General features: G+C 43.0%; 1 protein-coding gene and 1 long non-coding RNA gene across 3 annotated transcripts; one reads left to right on the top strand and one right to left on the bottom strand.

Moving 5' to 3' along the window:
• The first annotated feature begins 1,066 nt into the window (after window positions 1–1,066).
• LOC311045475 lies at window positions 1,067–2,363 on the top strand. The gene is made up of 3 exons (XR_014600773.1): window positions 1,067–1,183; window positions 1,706–2,117; window positions 2,258–2,363. It is a non-coding gene; the product is annotated as an uncharacterized lncRNA (long non-coding RNA).
• dera (deoxyribose-phosphate aldolase (putative)) lies at window positions 1,983–19,285 on the bottom strand. 2 transcript variants are annotated; one of them, XR_014600772.1, is made up of 10 exons: window positions 19,149–19,285; window positions 17,414–17,511; window positions 15,677–15,824; window positions 12,770–12,865; window positions 10,119–10,253; window positions 8,744–8,872; window positions 6,074–6,186; window positions 3,265–3,414; window positions 2,225–2,366; window positions 1,983–2,084 (listed from the first exon to the last, which is right to left on the bottom strand). XR_014600772.1 is itself a non-coding variant. In XM_084057355.1 (9 exons), exons 1-9 carry the CDS (start codon window positions 19,177–19,179, stop codon window positions 2,310–2,312), a joined length of 957 nt encoding a protein of 318 aa, XP_083913481.1. In that variant the 5' UTR covers window positions 19,180–19,285; the 3' UTR covers window positions 2,127–2,309. The 2 variants fall into 2 exon arrangements, 1 of the variants encoding a protein (XP_083913481.1); XM_084057355.1 differs by lacking the exon at window positions 1,983–2,084 and having other exon boundaries at window positions 2,127–2,366.
• Between the last annotated feature and the right edge of the window lie 1,437 nt (window positions 19,286–20,722).

Raw genomic sequence — 20,722 nt, 5'->3', positions numbered from 1 at the left:
CATTGACAAAGCATTTGTCAGGTTCCGTCTCAGAGGTAAAATAAAAGTGCGGTGTGACCGTGCCCTAACAGAGTATTTCTACATCACAGTATTGATACTTCTACTTAAGTAAAACAAGTGAGTACTATTACCACCAATGGTTATAACGTAAAGAAAGTGCTCACCTGAGAAGAAGAGGGAAGAGAATTCCACCAAATCAAAGATGACAAATAAATGTGTGTTAGAATGTAGATTCAGTATATTATGTGTTCCTGATGTCTGACGTCTGTCCTCTGAACAGGAACACTGATCACTGAGACGGACAGACAGACACCTGACACCTGTGTGCACGAGGACCCAGGATGGACGGACGGCTCTGTTGCCCGGGACGATGGCTCTGTGTGTGTGTGTGTGTGTGTTGGGGGGGGGGGGTCACAGGATACCCTGTAACACTACACAGTAATGTGAGCCACACTGCAGGGTTTCCCACACAATGGTGTGTTCTGCAGACAGAGCGGGTCCAGTGTTTTACAGACGCTGATGATGATTGGCTCTTCCAACTGCAAAACGCCCAAACCAGCGTCACTGGGGAGGGGGATTTGCACAAATTTTCACATAAAAAACAAAGTAGCAGATCTACAAGCTCATAGCGCGGCACTCGGTGCTAGATCTGCTATTTTTGAATAGCCAACGCTAAAATCTAAAATGACACAGATGCTTTGCCAGGTTTTAATGGGTTAATCAACATGTCAAGTCACCAGGAATGTTAGATCATTTATTAGGAATATTACAACAATGATTTAATAAGTATTGTATGAACAGCATAATTTGGACTCTAGTATATATATGCAGAAATACTAATGCATCTTTATTAGAACAATTACCGTTAAACGCCACGATTAGCTATATATTAGTTAAACTAATTCTCTGGACTAAAATAACATAGTCTTTTTTTCTACTCATATTGAAAACACAAATCTGGTCAATCTGGTCAGTGACAGGCTGTGCCTTAGCAGAATCTGACGAGGCAGGGAAAGAGTTAACACATTCATGAAAAAACCTTTGACCGCAACAAATAGCTTAAGTAACGATATACTTATGGACCTCATGGCCAGTCATTTAGGATCAATACGAGTAGGATTAGCTTATATGTTATTTAATCCAGACTTGTCCTTTAACACTTAAGAAATAGCAGATCAGCGCTGTCGCCTCACAGCTAGAAGGTCCTGGGTTCGATTCCCGCCAGGGACGCTGTGGGCGCTGGGGGCGTGTTCTCTCCTCCACGTCATCGGCGCCCATACCCTAGGTGGGGTTGGTGAAAGGGCCTACTCTGTGCGGAGTTTGCATGTTCTCCCCGTGTCTCCTAGGGTAGTTAATACCCTCACAAAAACATGTAGTAATCCTGGTCACTATACTGCCTCCCCCTGGTCAGCCGGGGCGCCTGATGGAGGAGAAGGGAACTGGTTGGAATAACGTGTTCCTTCCACGCGCTATGTCCAACCAGGGAAACTCCCCCCTGTCGGGTGATAAGAAGCGGCCTGCTTGCTCCTCATGCATTGAAGGAGGCATGAGCTTCAGCTTGGGCTCTCCCTAGGCTGGCAGAGGGTAGGTAGTGCCCAGGATTACATAGGCAATTGGCACTGGGTGAAAAAAATGTGGGTTACAAAATCGTGGGACAAAAATTATTTAAAAAAAAAAGAAAAAAAAGAAATAGCAGATCTATAAGCTCACGTCACATTGTGACCCGTTGTGAGCTTGTAGATCTGCTTTTTTTAGTTATTTTTGACCATTTCAAATTTCTTTTTGTGATTAAAGATGTTCGCCATCATGTCACCATGTTACCAAAGATGTTATGTTTTCAAACATTTTCAAAAATAGTGGACATAGCAGATCTACAAGCTCGTAGATCTGTTTCCACTATTCATATTACGTATAAAGTTATTAAATGATAGAAGTTATTTGTCATATCTGCCCTGTTGCAGCTTTTGTTAACAAAACCCTAATTAATCACAATTATTTGAGCAACAATTAATCTTCAAGTAAACATTATTTCACTTGATTTAATAATGGCTTTATTTTATAATATAGATTTACTGCCTTATTTTCTATAGTATAGATATAATGTATTATATCTTATTGTTTATAATATAGATATAATGTATTATATCTTATTGTTTATAATATAGATATAATGTATTATATCTTATTGTTTATAATATAGATATAATGTATTATATGTTATTGTTTATAGTATAGATATAATGTATTATATCTCCAGCCCTGACATCAATACTGGTCGGCCATTCTTCAACTGGCCAAAGTGCAGATCTTCAAGCCATGGGGAGTTCATGGAAGGCTGCATACTGTCCAGTTACATGATGGTAGATCTGTGGAGGGGAGGGGGGACGGGACGGGGGGACGGGACGGGGGGACGGGGGTGGACACATAATATCATGAACACACTGGGCTACTTCAATCATACTATTGTGTCACACAAAAGTTTGTAGATCTGCTATTCTTGCTACTATTTCTTTTTATTTCTTTAAATTTTTATCACTCCATTTTTTACACCCAGTGTCAATCCTGGGCACTACACTCCCTCTGCCAACCTAGGGAGGCCAGGGCCGAGCTCATGCCTCCTTCAATGCATGAGAGCCAACCGACCTTCTTATCACCTGACAGGGGAGAGTCCAGTTCCTTTCCCCTCCATCAGGCGCCCCGGCTGACCAGGGGGAGGCGGTATAGCGACCATGATTACTGCATGTTTTTGTGAGGGTATTAACCATAGACATATAAAGGTAGACGCCTCCTTCGGCTCTTAAGCGTTCGTATCTCGGGCGCGCTTCCTTGTTCCACAGGGCGCGCCCATATAAGGCTTGGGCAAGCTGGAAACTTCCGTGTGAGTCACAGAAGGGGGCGTTCGGTAGGCCAATCAGAGGCAGGTGGGGCGGGTCTTTTCTTAAGAGGCAGCCGCGCAGCAACTAGTCAGTTAGACGCGCTGTGATTGGCCAGTAGTTAACGCGATGTGATTGGTCAGTAGTGAAACAGCCCTGCGGAAGAGCCTTGTATTGAGATACCAGTCGCTACAATGAACTGCAGAGGCCAATGAGGTATCTAGGTTTCTATATCTATGGTATTAACTACCCCCCTACCCTAGGAGACACGGGGAGAAAATGCAAACTCCACACAGAAAGGCCCTTTCGCTTGTGTGTGTGTGTGTGTGTGTGTGTGTGTGTGTGTGTGTGTGTGTGTGTGTGTGTGTGTGAGAGCAGTGTTCCCACCCACCTGCCTCTCGATGTCAGCCAATAGGCTGCTGGCGCCCAGGCGGAAGAGGTGTGGGCGGAGCCACTCGTCGCCAAGCTCCTCCTTCATCAGGGTGAGCCAGACCAGCGACTCCTTGGCCGTACGGATGCCCCCTGCTGGCTTAAAGCCCACCTGCAGGACAGAATAATAATATTATTAATAGTAATAATAACTAGAAAAAGTGCTCCTCGGAGCACAACTCTCCGCTGTTGGGAATGTTGGGAATGTTCTATCTGTATAAGTGTCCTATCCGTCCTGTCTGTATAAGTGTCCTATCCGTCCTGTCTGTATAAGTGTCCTATCCCTCCTGTCTGTATAAGTGTCCTATCCGTCCTGTCTGTGTAAGTGTCCTATCCGTCCTGTCTGTGTAAGTGTCCTATCCGTCCTGTCTGTGTAAGTGTCCTATCCAATTGTTACAGTATCCACCATTTCTCAACCATTTCGTGATTGTTCCTGTCTTACCTCACTCTTACCAGACTTGTGTTGGGAATGTTGGGAATGTTCTAATTCTTATGTTCTAACTGTCCTATCCATCCTGTCTGTATAAGTGTCCGATCCGTCCTTTCTGTATAAGTGTCCTATCCGTCTGTATAAGTGTCCTATCCGTCTTGTCTGTATAAGTGTCCTATCCGTCCTGTCTATGTAAGTGTCCTATCCCTCCTGTCTGTGTAAGTGTCCTATCCGTCCTGTCTATGTAAGTGTCCTATCCCTCCTGTCTATGTAAGTGTCCTATCCCTCCTGTCTGTGTAAGTGTCCTATCCCTCCTGTCTGTATAAGTGTCCTATCCGTCCTGTCTGTATACTGTAAGTGTCCTATCCGTCCTGTCTGTGTAAGTGTCATATCCCTCCTGTCTATGTAAGTGTCCTATCCGTCCTGTCTATGTAAGTGTCCTATCCGTCCTGTCTGTGTAAGTGTTCTATCCGTCCTGTCTGTGTAAGTGTTCTATCCGTCCTGTCTGTGTAAGTGTTCTATCCGTCCTGTCTGTGTAAGTGTCATATCCCTCCTGTCTATATAAGTGTCCTATCTGTCCTATCTGCCAATTATGTATCAGCCATGCAGCCATTTCGTGATGGTTCCTGTCTTACCTCACTTACGCCATGTATTTATACAGTATTTCACCGTATTGTCACGTGTCACGTGAGGCTTGACCAATCGGTGTGTCATATTTAGAAAGTGAAAACAATACTCTCCTGCGGAGAGTAATAATACATCGTACCGATGCCCCCTGCTGGCTTAAAGCCCACCTGCAGGACAACATGATAATACTAATAATAATATTAACTCATTCAGTGCCAAGTAAATAAAAACATAATTGCGTACAGTACAGTTCCAGTGACTTTTTGATTTTCTTACCTTTTCAAGTCGTCACAGAATATTTATCTCCAGTAAGATGGATCCCCTGGTGGGTGCTAATCACTGAGGGTTTCACTGTGCTTCCACGAAAGAAAAAAGATAGAAGTCATCGTGACCTCCCGTTCTCTTGTTATACCCCGTCTCGCCAATACGTATAGTAACACACAGGAGCCCAGATACAGGATTTTAAAGTAATAAGTTAAACAAGAAGTGAATGGAGCAGCACATCTTCAGATCACGTTATCTTGGGTTCTGGGCGTTTTTTTTTTCTTTCAAAAACACGTCAAACACGTCATTGGCACAGAATGAGTTAAACATCAACATGTTAGGACGGACATTTTAAACCATTTTTCTGTCTCAATTTGTGCAAAATCCATCCAGCTGAAAACTATTGCAGATCTACAAGCTCACCATGGTGTGTCACGCTGCTGTGACATGCTGTGAGCTTGTAGATCTGGTATTTTCTGGTTGAGTAAAACTCTAATGTTCTTAACTCACGTCTGCTCTGAGGCAGACTTATATGTCTTAAAACAGGGGTGTTCCATGTTTCTCAGGCCAAGGACCCCTTAACTGAGAGACAGATGAAGCAGGGACCCCTTAGCAGAGAGAGAGATGAAGTCATGAGTAGTCCCTTATGCCTATTTACTCATGCTGAAGAAACCTAAGGACAAACGGACAAACCATGTATGGACGAACTCATGACAGAGCCTCATGTAAGCCATACCCTTATGGCAATAAAGTACATCAATCAATCAATCAAAGGTTCAGTCTGAAACGTCGTCTCAACCGACTCTAAACCAATCAGAAGGTCTCATCCCTTCAGGCTATGGGACGTTGGAATCTCAATCACTTCAGCCGTGCGGCACACGGCTAGTGTTTGTTTACAAGTGAGAGAGAGACGGCCAGTGAAGCACGTTTGCTACTACCTGGCTTATTTCTAACCTATAATGTTTTCAGATACATATTTTAGTGTGCAGATGAAGTTTAAAATGAGTAATACACTCATCTTCAATGAGATTCAAAACGGAGTATCTCTGTAATTAAAATCAGCTGTTTGAAGAACGTGCAGCTATGGGAATCAAACAGGTGCATGTAATCAAGATTCATGCGTTATGTCATCAGGCACGTTTTCCTTTACAGGAAGTAATTAAGATTGACTTTATGGGGACTGTTGATATAAAAATACACAAACATTTTTGGTATCTATTGTTAGGTATGCCCATATGATGACCACGGATATGCTCTAAAAGTGTGAAAAACATATTTTTCATTTCACTACACCTTTAAACCTTTAGTATATGTTATGAGAATGCCTCATTCTGGACAGACAGTACCTTGTGTCCAGACAGACAGACAGACAGACAGACAGTACCTTGTGTCCTGACAGACAGACAGACAGACAGACAGACAGACAGACAGACAGACAGACAGACAGTACCTTGTGTCCGGTGTGCAGGAAGTAGTCTCGGATGGCTCTCACCATCACTATGGCAACGGGGTATGTAGCGTTGACCGCCTCCTTCCCTGTAGACGTCTTGATGAAGTCTGAACCTGTTTAATTCATCAATAAATACATGATTATAAACATAATCTATCATTTAAAACAATAATCCACTAATAATATGTTTAATTCATCAATAAATACATGATTATAAACATAATCTATCATTTAAAACAATAATCCACTAATAACATGTTTAATTCATCAATAAATACATGATTAAAAACATTATCTATCATTTAAAACAATAATCCACTAATTCATCAATAAATACATTATTAAAATAAAAACATTATCAATGATTATCATTTAAAACAATAATCCACTAATAACCTGTTTAATTCATCAATAAATACATTCAAATCAAATCAAACTTTATTTATAAAGCACATTTAAAACAACAGAAGCAAGGTTGAAACAAACAAAGCATCAACGCATCAATAAGCGCCCATTGGCGCACACACAAATACAGTGCATTATTAGAACACAATAGCAGCAGATCAAGGACAATTAAAAGCCAGAGAGAATAGGAGGGTTTTTAGGAGGGATCTGAAAACCCCAATGGACTGACTGGGCGGATCGGATGGGGAGAGGGAGGAGGTCGTTCCAAAGCGTGGGGGCGGCAGCAGCAAAAGCGCGGCCACCCCTGGTCCTTTTATTGGTCTTTGGGACGGTCAGTAGGGACTGATCAGCAGACCTTAGGACCCTGGCTGGAGTATATGGATTGATGAGCTCAGCGAGGTAGAGTGGAGCAAGCCCGTTTTGAGATATAAAAGCAAATAAAAGGACCTTAAAATTAATTCTAAAATTGACAGGGAGCCAGTGAAGTGAGGCCAGGACAGGGCTGATGTGCTCACGTCTTTTTGTGCCGGTGAGAAGGCGAGCCGCGGCATTTTGGACCAACTGTAGGCGCCTGACAGATGACTGCTCTAAGCTGTAGAGGGAATTGCAATAATCGAGTCGTGAGGAAATGAAGGCATGAATGGCTATTTCTAGTGGTTGTCGGGGGAGATAGGCCTTAACCTTGGCGAGGAGTCGGAGTTGGAAGAAACTAGCTTTTACAACGGAACTGATGTGTTTGTCAAATTTGAAGGCGCTATCCAGGATTACACCAAGATTTTTGGCAGAGGAGCAAATATTGGATATGAGGGTGTCCGGGATGTTGGGGGGTGTGACGGTGTTGATATCTAGGGATACATGGAGTTTGTCCTTTAGACATTTTCTCTCAGCACGTCGTCATGAACGTCTGAGAGCTCTGGTGTTATCATCTAGCCATGTGGCTCAGGTAGGGGTTTGGAGCGCTTGTGCCTCTAAGAGGAGCAACGGAGTCACATATGTTACAAGTGGAGTTAAACGTGTCAAGGAGTGCATCCGCCGTACGAGTGCTGGCCTCAGCACATAACAGGATGGTTAATAGATAACAGATAGACAACAGGATGGTTAACCCATCGAGACCTGAAGCCGATTCTACATGTCTCCTAAATCTCAACAGTTTTCTGAAAAACGTTTCTTTCTATATCAGTGGTGCTCAATCTTTTTCATGTCAAGGACCCCCACAATTATATGTATTTGGCCGCGGACCCCCATCAAAATATGTTGTTCCAGAGACCCCCCAGAAGCAAAGATTTGAGTTAAATATGTTCGCTTTAGAAATATATATATTTAAAGATTTGCACACATTTTCACGATTTTTGAATAGCCCAAAGTGTAAAATAATGCTTTTTAGCTAAAATCTAAAAATGACACAGTTCCAGGTCTTAATGGGTTAATAGACAGGGGTGCACATAACTGGTGCGCAGGTGCGCATGCACACCCAAAATAAAAAATGCGCACCACATCAGGCGACGCGAGGCGCTTTTGCGCACCAACAGCTGGGACAGGAATTTCCAAGCTTTTATTTTTTAGCAAAACTAAAAAATAAAAGCCTGGAGATCGAGGCTAGGAATTTACTTCCTGAAGCCACACTCACACAATCACTCTAAAGCACCCGTCGGCCCCATGTACAGCCATTAGGCGGAGGGGTAGAGATATGACTCGCGTCGCCTCGCATCGCCTCGCATCGCCTCGCATTGCCTGGCTGCGTGCACGCAGCCAGCAGCGGCTGTTAGAGGCACTCGTCACCGATGATGAACGCACCGTAATGGTGCAAAATATGCCGTGAACGTCGCAATCTGGCGGATAAAATCAGCGCAGCAGCACAGGGCACCAACCTTGGGGGCTTTATATAACAGCATGAGAAAAAAAAAACGGCGAAAATCGGCGGAATTTAGAAGCAGAGCGTCCTTTTTTTCTCGCCCCCCCCCCCCCCCCCCCGTTGACAAAACTGTCCGGCGGGCACCGTGCTGAATCCCCCCCCCCCCCCCCCCCCGTTGACAAAACTGTCCGGGCTGAACCCCCCCCCCCGTTGACAAAACGGGACGGGCGCCATGCGCACCAAGTCACATGTCCAGGTGCTCTTCTGCGTACCAGACCTAAAAAGTTATGTGCACCCCTGTTAATAGATAACAGATAGACAACAGGATGGTTAATAGATAACAGATAGACAACAGGATGGTTAATAGATAACAGATAGACAACAGGATGGTTAATAGATAACAGATAACTCACCAGCCATCATGGCCACCAGACTGGCTTTGTAGACATTAGTAAACGTTCCCAGTTCACCGATGGCCAGGATGCTCTTCATGTGGGCGTGGCCACACGCCTCTCTGAACTGACGCAGCTCGTCGTACATGGCTGCACACAGGAAGTCACATGACACCACACACAGGAGGTCACATGACACCACACACAGGAGGTCACATGACACCACACACAGGAAGTCACATGACACCACACACAGGAGGTCACATGACACCACACACAGGAAGTCACATGTTTGAAACAAGTGAAATGTCCCTTTAAAACAAGTAATACATCTTGAACGAGGTTCAAAACGGAGTTTTAATCATAGCTCTATGATTAAAATCAGCTGTTTGGAGGAACACAGTGAACGACATCAAGCTTCATGTTTATTCATAAGGGATTGACTATGTCATCATACATCATGTTTATTCATAAGGGTTTTCCTATGTCATCATACATCATGTTTATTCATAAGGGTTTTCCTATGTCATCATACATCATGTTTATTCATAAGGGATTGCCTATGTCATCATACATCATGTTTATTCATAAGGGTTATGTCATCATACATCATGTTTATTCATAAGGGTTTGGCTATGTCATCATACATCATGTTTATTCATAAGGGTTATGTCATCATACATCATGTTTATTCATAAGGGATCATGGCCTTTTATGGACTTTTGATATAAGAATACACAAAATAATTAACATTAAATGTTTTTGGGGCGGTATAAGTGAGTTTTGGACACTGACCAATCCTGCACCGTGATTGGCCAATAGTCTACAACGCAGTCTACACCCCCTAACCCTTCCACAGTCAATGCAAATCTATACTTTTGCAAAGTCAGCCAATCACATTACAGCTAGTGTCATCACCACTAGCTGTAATGTGATTGGCTGACTTTGCAAATTCAGGACTGTGATTGGCTAGCGAAACACATGACACATGTGCAGCCCTATGAATAGCAGTATGGACTTAAAAAAAAAGTAATTTATCCTTTTTTTTAAGTGAGTCATGTTGTGATGACCACACACCGCCCACTTCACACTGGGTGTGATTTTTATTAAAAAAGGAATACATTTGTAGGTACTGTATATATATTATGGATATATTGTAAACGTGTGGAAAAACATATTTTTCATTTGACCACGTCTTTATAAGCCTAAATATGTAAATATATCACGAGACTCTAATGGACCAAATAGAGTCTGAAATAAAGATTGATTGAAGTGAAAAGAATCTTGTGTGTGTGCAGCACTACCTACCTGTCCAGTGTTATGATTATTATCATGATTATTATAATAATATGTACCTGTCCAGTATTATGATTATTATTATGATTATAATATGTACCTGTCCACTGTCCGGTCAGAGCCAGGGTTCTATTGATAACGATGTCTATCTCAGCGGCTCCGTCCTCCACAGCAGAACGGACCTCGTCTAGACGAGTCTTCAGAGGAGTCTGACCTGCTGGGAACCCAGTGGCCACTGAAACACAATATTATATTATTATTAATACATAATATATTATGTTTATAACTAGGAACCCAGTGGCCACTGAAACACAATATTATTATTATTAATACATAATATATTATGTTTATAACTAGGAACCCAGTGGCCACTGAAACACAATATTATTATTATTATTAATACATAATATATTATGTTTATAACTAGGAACCCAGTGGCCACTGAAACACAATATTATATTATTAATACATCATATATCATGTTTATAACTAGGAACCCAATGGCCACTGAAAAAGAAAAAATGTGAATATTTTTTGTTTTGTCCACAGCATGTTACACCTGGCTAGGGTGCAGTATGTTAGTCCGACAGCGCATTCCTCCGACAGCGCAGCGCTCCGACGTTTCCAATACTAAACCCGAACCAAACCCTCACCCTAACCCTAACCGCACGCGGATGCCACATAGTCGGAGAAAAGGTCTGTCGGATTAACGCATGCCTCCCCCTGGCTACACCTGGCTACACCTGGCTACACCTGGCTACTCCAATCTGCAATCACGCAGCCCGTTTCTGTGAAAACATGTTTTGGAAAATGTTTTTATTAACAAAATCAAAGCCAAAATCAAAGCATAGCCAAATATTTTCCCAGGATCCTTTAATACATTCCAAACCTTTTCCAGGACTGGAAAACGTTTTCTAATTTCAAAATATTAACTCTCTCAGTGCCAAGCCACGAGATATCCAGATTTTTTTCTGAATGCCCTCAGTGCCAAAACGAGAAATCCCGAGTAAAAAAAAAAAAAACTTCCACTCCTTGTTTGACTTATAACTGAAAAGGTTATACAGTTCTGCGTTTAACACCATCGTTCCTGTTAAGTTGATCCAAACCCTACAGGAACTGGGTGTTAAACAATCCATTTGCAAATGGATTTATGACTTTTTAAGTGACAGAAAACAAGCTGTCAGAGTCGGCAAATTAATCTCACAATCCAAGGTTTTGAACACAGGTGCCCCCCAGGGCTGTGTTCTTTCTCCTTTTCTATATTCTGTCTACACTTATTTCTGTCAATCACACACTAATTCAGTCCTGTTGTTTAAATTTGCAGATGACACCTCTGTGGTAGGCCTAATTACAAACAGTGATGAATCGTAATGAGATAGATGACCTGGTGAGGTGGTGTGAGAACCACAATCTCATACTTAACATCTCAAAAACCAAAGAGATGGTTGTTGACTTTAGGAGGAAGAACAAAACCTCCCTTCCTCCTCTCTCCATAAATGGAGTAGAGGTTGAGAGGGTCTCCTCGTTCCGGTTCCTCGGAACCACCATCCACGAATCCCTATCATGGGAACTCAACACCAGCCTCAACCAGCGTCTCTACTTCTTGCGGCAGCTCAGAAAGTTCAAGGTCAGTAAAACACCTTCTCCATACTTGTCTGGTACGGTAATACAACCGCACAGGACAGGACACGGTTGGAGAGGGTTACACGTCAGGCAGCTAGAATAATCGGTTCGAGTCTTCCATCGCTGTCATCACTCTATCCCACTAGACTGATGAAGAGGGCTAAAAAGATCATAGCCGACCATTCCCATCCAGCCCATCACCTTATCAATCTCCTCCCATCAGGTAGGAGATATGGCAGCATTGGGAGTAGAACCTCCCGTTTTAGAGACAGCACATACCTCCAAGCAGTCAGGCACCTTAACAACACTCTTGCACTACAAACACAAACTAGACGGTATGCACTTTAAATATGCACTTTGAAATGCTACATACTTGCACTTTCTACTGTCTGTACTGTATACACGTGCCAAAGCTGCAGCTTACATTGTTCCTGCTGTTCTGTTGTCTGGGTGTTGTTTTGTTGTATGGTTGTTTGGTTCTGTTCTTTTTGTTTTTTGTGTTGTTGTTTTTTGTGCTGTCTTGTATGTGAGAGGAATTACCAAGACAATTTCCTATCAAACTTGTTTCGAAATGGCAAATAAATACTTGAACTTGAACTTGAAAAAGGCTGTATCTCGCTTCCTAAGCACTTTTTTTTACTACTTTGAAAGAAAAAAAAATGCTGGCAGTTTAGAGAACAAATCTTTTTATTTCATTGGCACTGAGAGAGTTAAATATTAAATAAATAGCTGTTTTTAGAACATCTTATGTGACAGAGCATAGAGTTAGAATAAGGGACAGCGCCCTCTATGTCTCGTCCGTCAGACTGCAGACGGACTCTTCAGATATCTTCCCAAATCTCGCGAGAGTGTGTTGCTGGGACAGAGAAGAGTCGATAACAAAGTTGATTTACTCCTGATTTGTGTCATTAGCCATTATAGTATGATGATCATCTTGTGCTTAATGTGTGTCTTGTGACGATAGGGTCTAATATTTAGTTCAGTAACCATGGAGATAAAGAATGGTTCAGAAGCTGTGTTCACTCTCCCATTGGATCCAATAGACTCCAACCTGCTTCCTGTCTCCTAATAAGGTGTATTACCTGAGGCGATTGTAATCTATTACCTGAGGCGATTGTAATCTATTACCTGAGGCGACAGGCAGACTGGAGTTTGCAGCTTTCAGTGATTTGACGGCGTCTGACACTCGAGACGGATACACACACACTGCTGCTGTTGTGATGCCTGCACACACACACACACGCGCACACACACACACACACACACACACACACACACACACACACACACACACACACACACACACACACACACACACACACACACACACACACACACACACACACACACACACACACACACACACACACACACACACACACACAGGATGATGAACAGCATGAATGGTATATGATAATAATAATAATGAAATGATCATAATTATTTTAGTATAACATCCTTACACACACATCAGTTCCGGTAGGAGACACAAAGCAGACTCTTTGTGTCTCCTACCGGTAGGGTTGGGTACCGAAATACGGTTCCAAGTAAGAACCGATAAAGAAATGGTCGGTACCGGGTACCCATACAAAATATGTAATTTCGGTTCCTAGACGCGCTAGAAGCCATTCAAACAAAGGCGTTTAGAAGTCCTACACAAACAGCACAATCTGAGCAAAAATCACAAATCCGGTAAAACACCGTTGTATGGAGAAGTATACATCAGTAGCGTCTCTCTGTGTGGAGGAGTAGAGCTGTTGCTCCTCCGGGCGCACTCAGCCCAGACACATTCCTCACCGCATCGCCCCCCCTCCCCTCCCCTCACTTACCACCGTCTCTCAACTGAAGTAGTAAGGGAAGGAATAGTCTGCCCTGAAAACTTTGTAACCAAGATTTGCTGTTGTCATCTTGAATACTAGAATCCACATGTCAGAGGGTGTAAAGTTAGTTGGAAAACCAGCGCTAGTTAAGAGCTCCCGCAGGGCAACATAATTAACACCAGCTGTGAACGCTTCTGTTTGATGAAAAGTCACATAGCGTTGAGGAGAACTCCTTCTAACGCTATGGACCAGAGCTAACTGACATGGTGAGAAGCCTAATAATCAGTGTGTGTGTGTGTGTGTGTGTGTGTGTGTGTGTGTGTGTGTGTGTGTGTGTGTGTGTGTCTTTTTGAAACTTTTTGAAACTTTCAGTTTCAAAAATTAAACTGAAAGTAACTTCTTCAAAAGGAAGGAATGGCAGACCTAATATTATTAATGCATTTTGGCTGTGTGTGCAATAATGCAACTGCAGACATTATAATGCCTTTTGCTAGGCTATTCAGTATTTGTTTTAATTTCTTGAATGTGGCAGGGTAATGTTTTGAGGCATATTGTATTTTATTACTACACAATAGTAAATCAATAATTCTACACAATAAATACATATGTTTTAAATAACTGATCTCAATATGGACCCATTATAGTTATGATAAGTTTTGCCATAATCATGTAGCTCTACAACAGAGACACAGCCATGGCAGCAATGGTACAAAAACACTTTTAAAAAAATGTATATATATATATTTTTGTAATTAATAATTTCCGGCTATTCGGTTTTCGGCCAAGTGTTTCCTGTATACGGTATTCGGTTTCGGCCAAGAACTTTCCATTCGGTGCATCTCTATTAAATAAACATTTGACCTCTTATTGTTTTACCATTTTGGAACCGAAATATGGAACCGATAGGAACCGGATCCGATAAGCAGAACCGGAACCGGAACCGGACTCGTAAAAATCCTAACGATACCCATCCCTACCTACCGGATCCACTGCCGGTCAATATCCATGAATTCATGTCTCCATGGGGTGACTCATACATAGATTTTTTGGGGGGGTGAACTATCCCTTTAAATATGAACATAAATGATCATTATTTACACATGGTTGTTAAAGCATTGCAGGGGGTGCAGGAGGAGGTGTGATTGAAATGTTATTAGGCAAAAAGAATGTAACACAACACAGTTACATCTTTTTAGTAGAGGAGGAGGAGGTGTTAGAGGGAGTAGAGGAGGAGGAGGAGGAGGTGTTAGAGGGAGTAGAGGAGGTGTTAGAGGGAGTAGAGGAGGAGGAGGAGGTGTTAGAGGGAGTAGAGGAGGAGGAGGAGGTGTTAGAGGGAGTAGAGGAGGAGGTGTTAGAGGGAGTAGAGGAGGAGGAGGAGGTGTTAGAGGGAGTAGAGGAGGAGGAGGTGTTAGAGGGAGTAGAGGAGGAGGAGGAGGTGTTAGAGGGAGTAGAGGAGGAGGAGGAGGAGGTGTTAGAGGGAGTAGAGGAGGTGTTAGAGGGAGTAGAGGAGGAGGAGGAGGTGTTAGAGGGAGTAGAGGAGGAGGAGGTGTTAGAGGGAGTAGAGGAGGAGGAGGAGGTGTTAGAGGGAGTAGAGGAGGAGGAGGTGTTAGAGGGAGTAGAGGAGGAGGAGGAGGTGTTAGAGGGAGTAGAGGAGGAGGAGGAGGAGGTGTTAGAGGGAGTAGAGGAGGTGTTAGAGGGAGTAGAGGAGGAGGAGGTGTTAGAGGGAGTAGAGGAGGAGGAGGAGGGAGTAGAGGAGGAGGAGGAGGAGGTGTTAGAGGGAGTAGAGGAGGAGGAGGTGTTAGAGGGAGTAGAGGAGGAGGAGGAGGGAGTAGAGGAGGAGGAGGAGGAGGTGTTAGAGGGAGTAGAGGAGGAGGAGGTGTTAGAGGGAGTAGAGGAGGAGGAGGGAGTAGAGGAGGAGGAGGAGGAGGTGTTCGAGGGAGTAGAGGAGGAGGAGGAGGAGGTGTTAGAGGGAGTAGAGGAGGAGGAGGAGGAGGAGGTGTTAGAGGGAGTAGAGGAGGAGGAGGTGTTAGAGGGAGTAGAGGAGGTGTTAGAGGGAGTAGAGGAGGAGGGGGAGGTGTTAGAGGGAGTAGAGGAGGTGTTAGAGGGAGTAGAGGAGGAGGGGGAGGTGTTAGAGGGAGTAGAGGAGGAGGAGGAGGTGTTAGAGGGAGTAGAGGAGGAGGGGGAGGTGTTAGAGGGAGTAGAGGAGGAGGCGTACCCTTGTCCAGCATGTTCATGCTCTGCAGGAGGTCAGGACGGACGGGCTGCGTTGCTTTGAGACAAAGACGGTGGACGTTAGACGGAGTGTCGTCTCCCGCCAGGGTGGTGAGGTCAATGCAGGTCACCGCTCTGAGGAGCCACGCCGCCTGGTGGAGAGAAAACACACTACACCTTAAACTACAGCTTAAACTACAGCTTAAACTACAGCCTAGTGGAGAGATAACTCACTGCACCTTAAACTACAGCTTAACTACAGTCTAGTGGAGAGAAAACACACTGCACCTTAAACTACAGCTTAAACTACAGCCTAGTGGAGAGATAACACACTGCACCTTAAACTACAGCTTAACTACAGTCTAGTGGAGAGAAAACACACTGGCCCTCATTTATCAACGCAGCGTATAAACCGGCGTATATTTTTCCATATATTCGGCCGTACACCAACGTCGAAGTCCCATTTATCAAAGGATCCTACACAGCCGATCCTAGCGTATATCAGGTCGGAGCTTTGATAAATCTCACGTCTGAAAACGAGCGTCATTTAAATAACACGCCCTTAAATATTCACAAAACGCCCGACTTCACGACATGAAGAACCAGAATACGACCCCAAAAAAAGCATGAAAAGCCAATAAGAAACAGTTTCCCCAACTCGCCTCGCCACACACGCACGCACACGACATGCACACGACATGCACACGCCTCTCGCTCTCTCTCTCACACACGCAGTCATGAGACTCGGGCCGCCACGTTAATATTGGAGCGTCGGGTTTATATCCTTAACCCAGCCAGGTTGTGTAGCCTACATAACTCTCTATGACATAACTCCATAACATAGGACAAGCTACTGTAAGTTTGTAGACCTCACTGTCCATGAAAAGATGGTCGGGGCTCCCTAAAAATTCTCTCGAAGAAGCGCTGCTGCGATGCTGCGTTGAAAATAGCAGATCTACAAGCTCACAACGCGTCGCGCTGCGACCTGTTGTGAGCTTGTAGATCTGCTATTTTCAAATAGCCAATGCAGCCATGCAGATCTGCAGGCTTAACCGAATGACTGTTAAAGCAGTTTGTTTAAATTACTTTATAAAATGTTATATTTTCACAGGGATTATTTATTAGTGTAGATATACACATTTAGGAGTGGATTATGTGTCCAGATGCCTCTCAGACAGTCAGACAATGGTGCTCCACAGGTCTAGGATGGAATAAACGGGCGCAGCCAACGTCAACAACTGGTCTCGACCAGACGTGAGATCTCAGCGTACCGTAGGATGAAGCCCACGTCAGGATATATTGATAAATGCCGAAAGGTGCGGTGATCTCGCCGTACGCTCATTATTTGGGCTGCACCGCGTTGATAAATGAGGGCCAGTGCACCTTAAACTACAGCCTAGTGGAGAGATAACACACTGCACCTTAAACTACAGCTTAACTACAGCCTAGTGGAGAGATAACACACTGCACCTTAAACTACAACTTAACTACAGCCTAGTGGTGAGATAACACACTGCACCTTAAACTACAGTATACGTATACTTGGTAGTGAGTAGTTAGAGGGTCATTTAGTCGACTAAAACGATGAGGGAAACGTGTCTAAATGGTGAAACACTAAAGCCTGAGTAGAAGTTTAAATGACCTACAAAAATCTAACAAGCTCACTTTGTAGACCTGAATGCTGGCCTGTGATTGATTGATTGATTGAAATGGTTAAATATTGTCATCAGATCAAACAGACCTGCCACTGGTTCTTGTTCAGTTTGTGTCCTTGAATCTGTTGAGCTCGTTTCAACACAGCCTGAGTGTTGACCTTTGACCTGGACACCCACTGCATGTCTGAGAGAGAGACATAGACACACACAGAGAGAGAGAGAGAGAGAGAGAGAGAGAGAGAGAGAGAGAGAGAGAGAGAGAGAGAGAGAGAGAGAGAGAGAGAGAGAGAGAGAGGTCAAGTTATAGATTAACCCAAACTGCTTTAACTTCATTTTACTTCAGAGATAAATAAAAGACTGTATTTAGAACAACATGTACTCCAGTAGTGGTGGAAAAAGTACTAACATGTTTGACTTAGAGTATTAATACTGATATATAGAAATACTCTGTTACAAGTAAAAGTCCGGAATTAAAAGATTTCTTGAGTAAAAGTACCAAAAGTATTGGTATCAAAATGTACTTAAAGCATTTAAGTCTGTGTACCAAGAGTAGAAAGTACTCATTATGCAGAATGTCACATTTCACACGTTTTCAAATGTAAAAATAGCAGATCTACAAGCTCACAATACGTCGCATCGTCAGCTTGTAGATCTGCTATTTTCATGTATACAGGGCTGAAGTGGTTAATGTGTGTAATGGATCACGGGACGATATAAATATTTCATGTCATGATTATTGTGGCAAAAAGTTCTGCAATAAACGATATTATGATAATAATGTAAATATAGTTAAACACTTAAAATGAACCTTTTGTTAAAGCACTTGAACCCCCAGCATCCATATTCTAGGGCATTGGTTTTCAAAGTGGGGCCCAGGGACCCCCAGGGGTCCTTGAGGGAGTTCCAGGGGGTCCCCAGCTAAATGATAGATTAGGCACCAAATGGACCCTTATGGGTCTGTAACTCTGAGAGTGTACAAATGGAACCAAATGGACCCTAACGGGTCCATTTGGTTCCATTTGTACACTCTCAGAGTTACATTGACATAGATTTTACGATATAAATTGCGGTCCAAGTGGTATAAATAAATGCCATTAAATGGGGGTCCGTAGCCCCTAATGCATGTCAAACTGGGGGTCCTTGAAATGAAAATGGTTGAGAATCACTGCTAGAGCCGTAAAAAATCTTCTCTTATGGGGGGTCCCTGGCATATCTTTTGAAATGGGGGTCCGCGGGCTAATAAGTGTCATTTTGGGGGTCCTTGACATGAAAAAGTTTGAGAACCACTGTTCTAGGGGACAACGTTCGCCAAAAGTAGCAGATCTACAATCCCATACAGTATATATATATATATTAATAACTATCTTTACATGTACTCAAGTACTTAAGTACAATTTGAGGGTTTGTTTACTTACCTGGAGTATTTCCAATTTCCAGTACTTTTACTTCTACTCCACTACATCTCAGAGGCAAATATTATACTTTTACTCCACTACAATTATATGAAAACTTTAGTTACTTTTTGCAGATATAAATCATTACATCATAAAACATGTATTAACAACATCAGCCCTATTTTATACATTAGAAAATAGCAGATCTACAAGATCACAACGCGTATTCTTAATATATTTTATACATTTGAAAACGTGTGAAATGGGACATTCTGCATAACGAGTACTTTTACTCTTGGTATTTTAAGAACACTTTGATACCAATACTTTCTTACTTTGAATTCGGACTTTTTAACTTGTAACAGTATTTCTACATTGCAGCATTGATACTTTTACTCGAGTAAAACATGTGAGTATTAGATCTTACCCAGGTTCATTCCAGGATTCCTCGCAGACATGATGTGGATCAAAGAGGATCTATTAGATCTATGTTTTATCAGAGTGTTTATAGATCTATGTTTATCAGAGTGTTTACAGAGTGTTTGTTACTTAACCAAAACAACGTGACCGTTTGATCAACAACCACTTCCTTGAATGAAGACCGCGCCCCCTCCGGTTTGCACCAATCACAGCTCAGCCTCAGCCCTGGTGTCTATTTGCTGCTCAGTACTTATATCCGGTTTAAAGCCCGCCTCGTGTATCCGGTGTGTTCATACATTCACATTAGATTGAGGCACACTGTCTGTTTCCGTATCCGCTCTTAGACCGGATATGCAGACGGTAAAGGGGATCTGACCAATCACACAGCTCGACGTCAGACATCAGAAGACTCCATGTTGCCAGGTTTTGGCGAGAGATACAAGCATCCAGGGTCTATGAAAACCAGCCCCCAAAAAAAGTAAGCAACTATTAAAGAAAAACAATTATAAATACAAATAAAATAAAATGTAGGAAACTTAGTAAAAAAAAAAACATATAGCCTTTAAAATAAAATAAAAATATATGTATCAGACCCCCATCTCACACACACACACACACACACACACACACACACACACACACACACACACACACACACACGTCCTCAAAGACCCCAGGAGTCCTTGAGGGAGTTCCAGGGGTCCCCAGATAAATAGTAGATAGTTAGGAACCAAATGGACCCTTACAGGTCTGTAACTCTGAGAGTGTACATAGGAACCAAATGGACCCTTACAGGTCCATTTGGTTCCATGTGTACACTCTCAGAGTTACATTAACATTGACTTTACGATTTTACAATATAAATTGGGGTCCCAAAGCTAGAAATGCCATCAAATGGGGGTCCGTAGCCTTAATGCATGTCAAACTGGGGGTCCTTGAAATTAAAATGGTTGAGAATCACTGCTATGGCCGTAAAAAGAAACCCTTCTCTTATGGGGGGCCCTGGCATGTCTTTTCAAACGGGGGTCCGCGGGCTAATAAGAGTCAATTTGGGGGTCCTTTGGCCTTGGCTTAAAGGGTCCTTTGGGGGTCCTTTGAGGGTCCTTTGGGGGTCCTCTGGGGGTCCTTTGGAGGTCCTTGACATGAAAAAGTTTGAGAACCACTGAATCAATGTATAGAAGACATGTGTAGTTCTCCACATCACCCACTAGATGTCAGCATAACAGCAGCATGGAGCTGGAAGCTGAGAATGAATATTTAAAAAAAATAAACTTTACTTCAGTAACTGAAGGACCCAGAACACCCCAACAGGTGGACAGGGAGGAGGCACTACTTGAAGACAGTGGAGACATACTGTAAGTGAGAATGACGTGATGCTTCTATGCCATTTCAATCTCTAGACGACTAACTACAGTTATATAAATGTGGTCTTGTGTAATGTTTAATTTTAAATCACTTTACTGAAGCGCTACCTGTTGGTATGTTTATTTTAGATGCAGCAGGCAGGGGCCACTGGCAGCTCAGGGGCAGAAGAATTGCCAACAGAGCCACACCAACCAAATAGAATATACATAGCAGCTC

The sequence above is a fragment of the Gymnoscopelus microlampas genome (assembly GCF_963454915.1).
Source record: "Gymnoscopelus microlampas genome assembly, chromosome: 5".
NCBI classification, from domain to species: Eukaryota; Metazoa; Chordata; class Actinopteri; order Myctophiformes; family Myctophidae; genus Gymnoscopelus; species Gymnoscopelus microlampas.
This window is presented reverse-complemented; position numbering and strand designations above follow the sequence as displayed.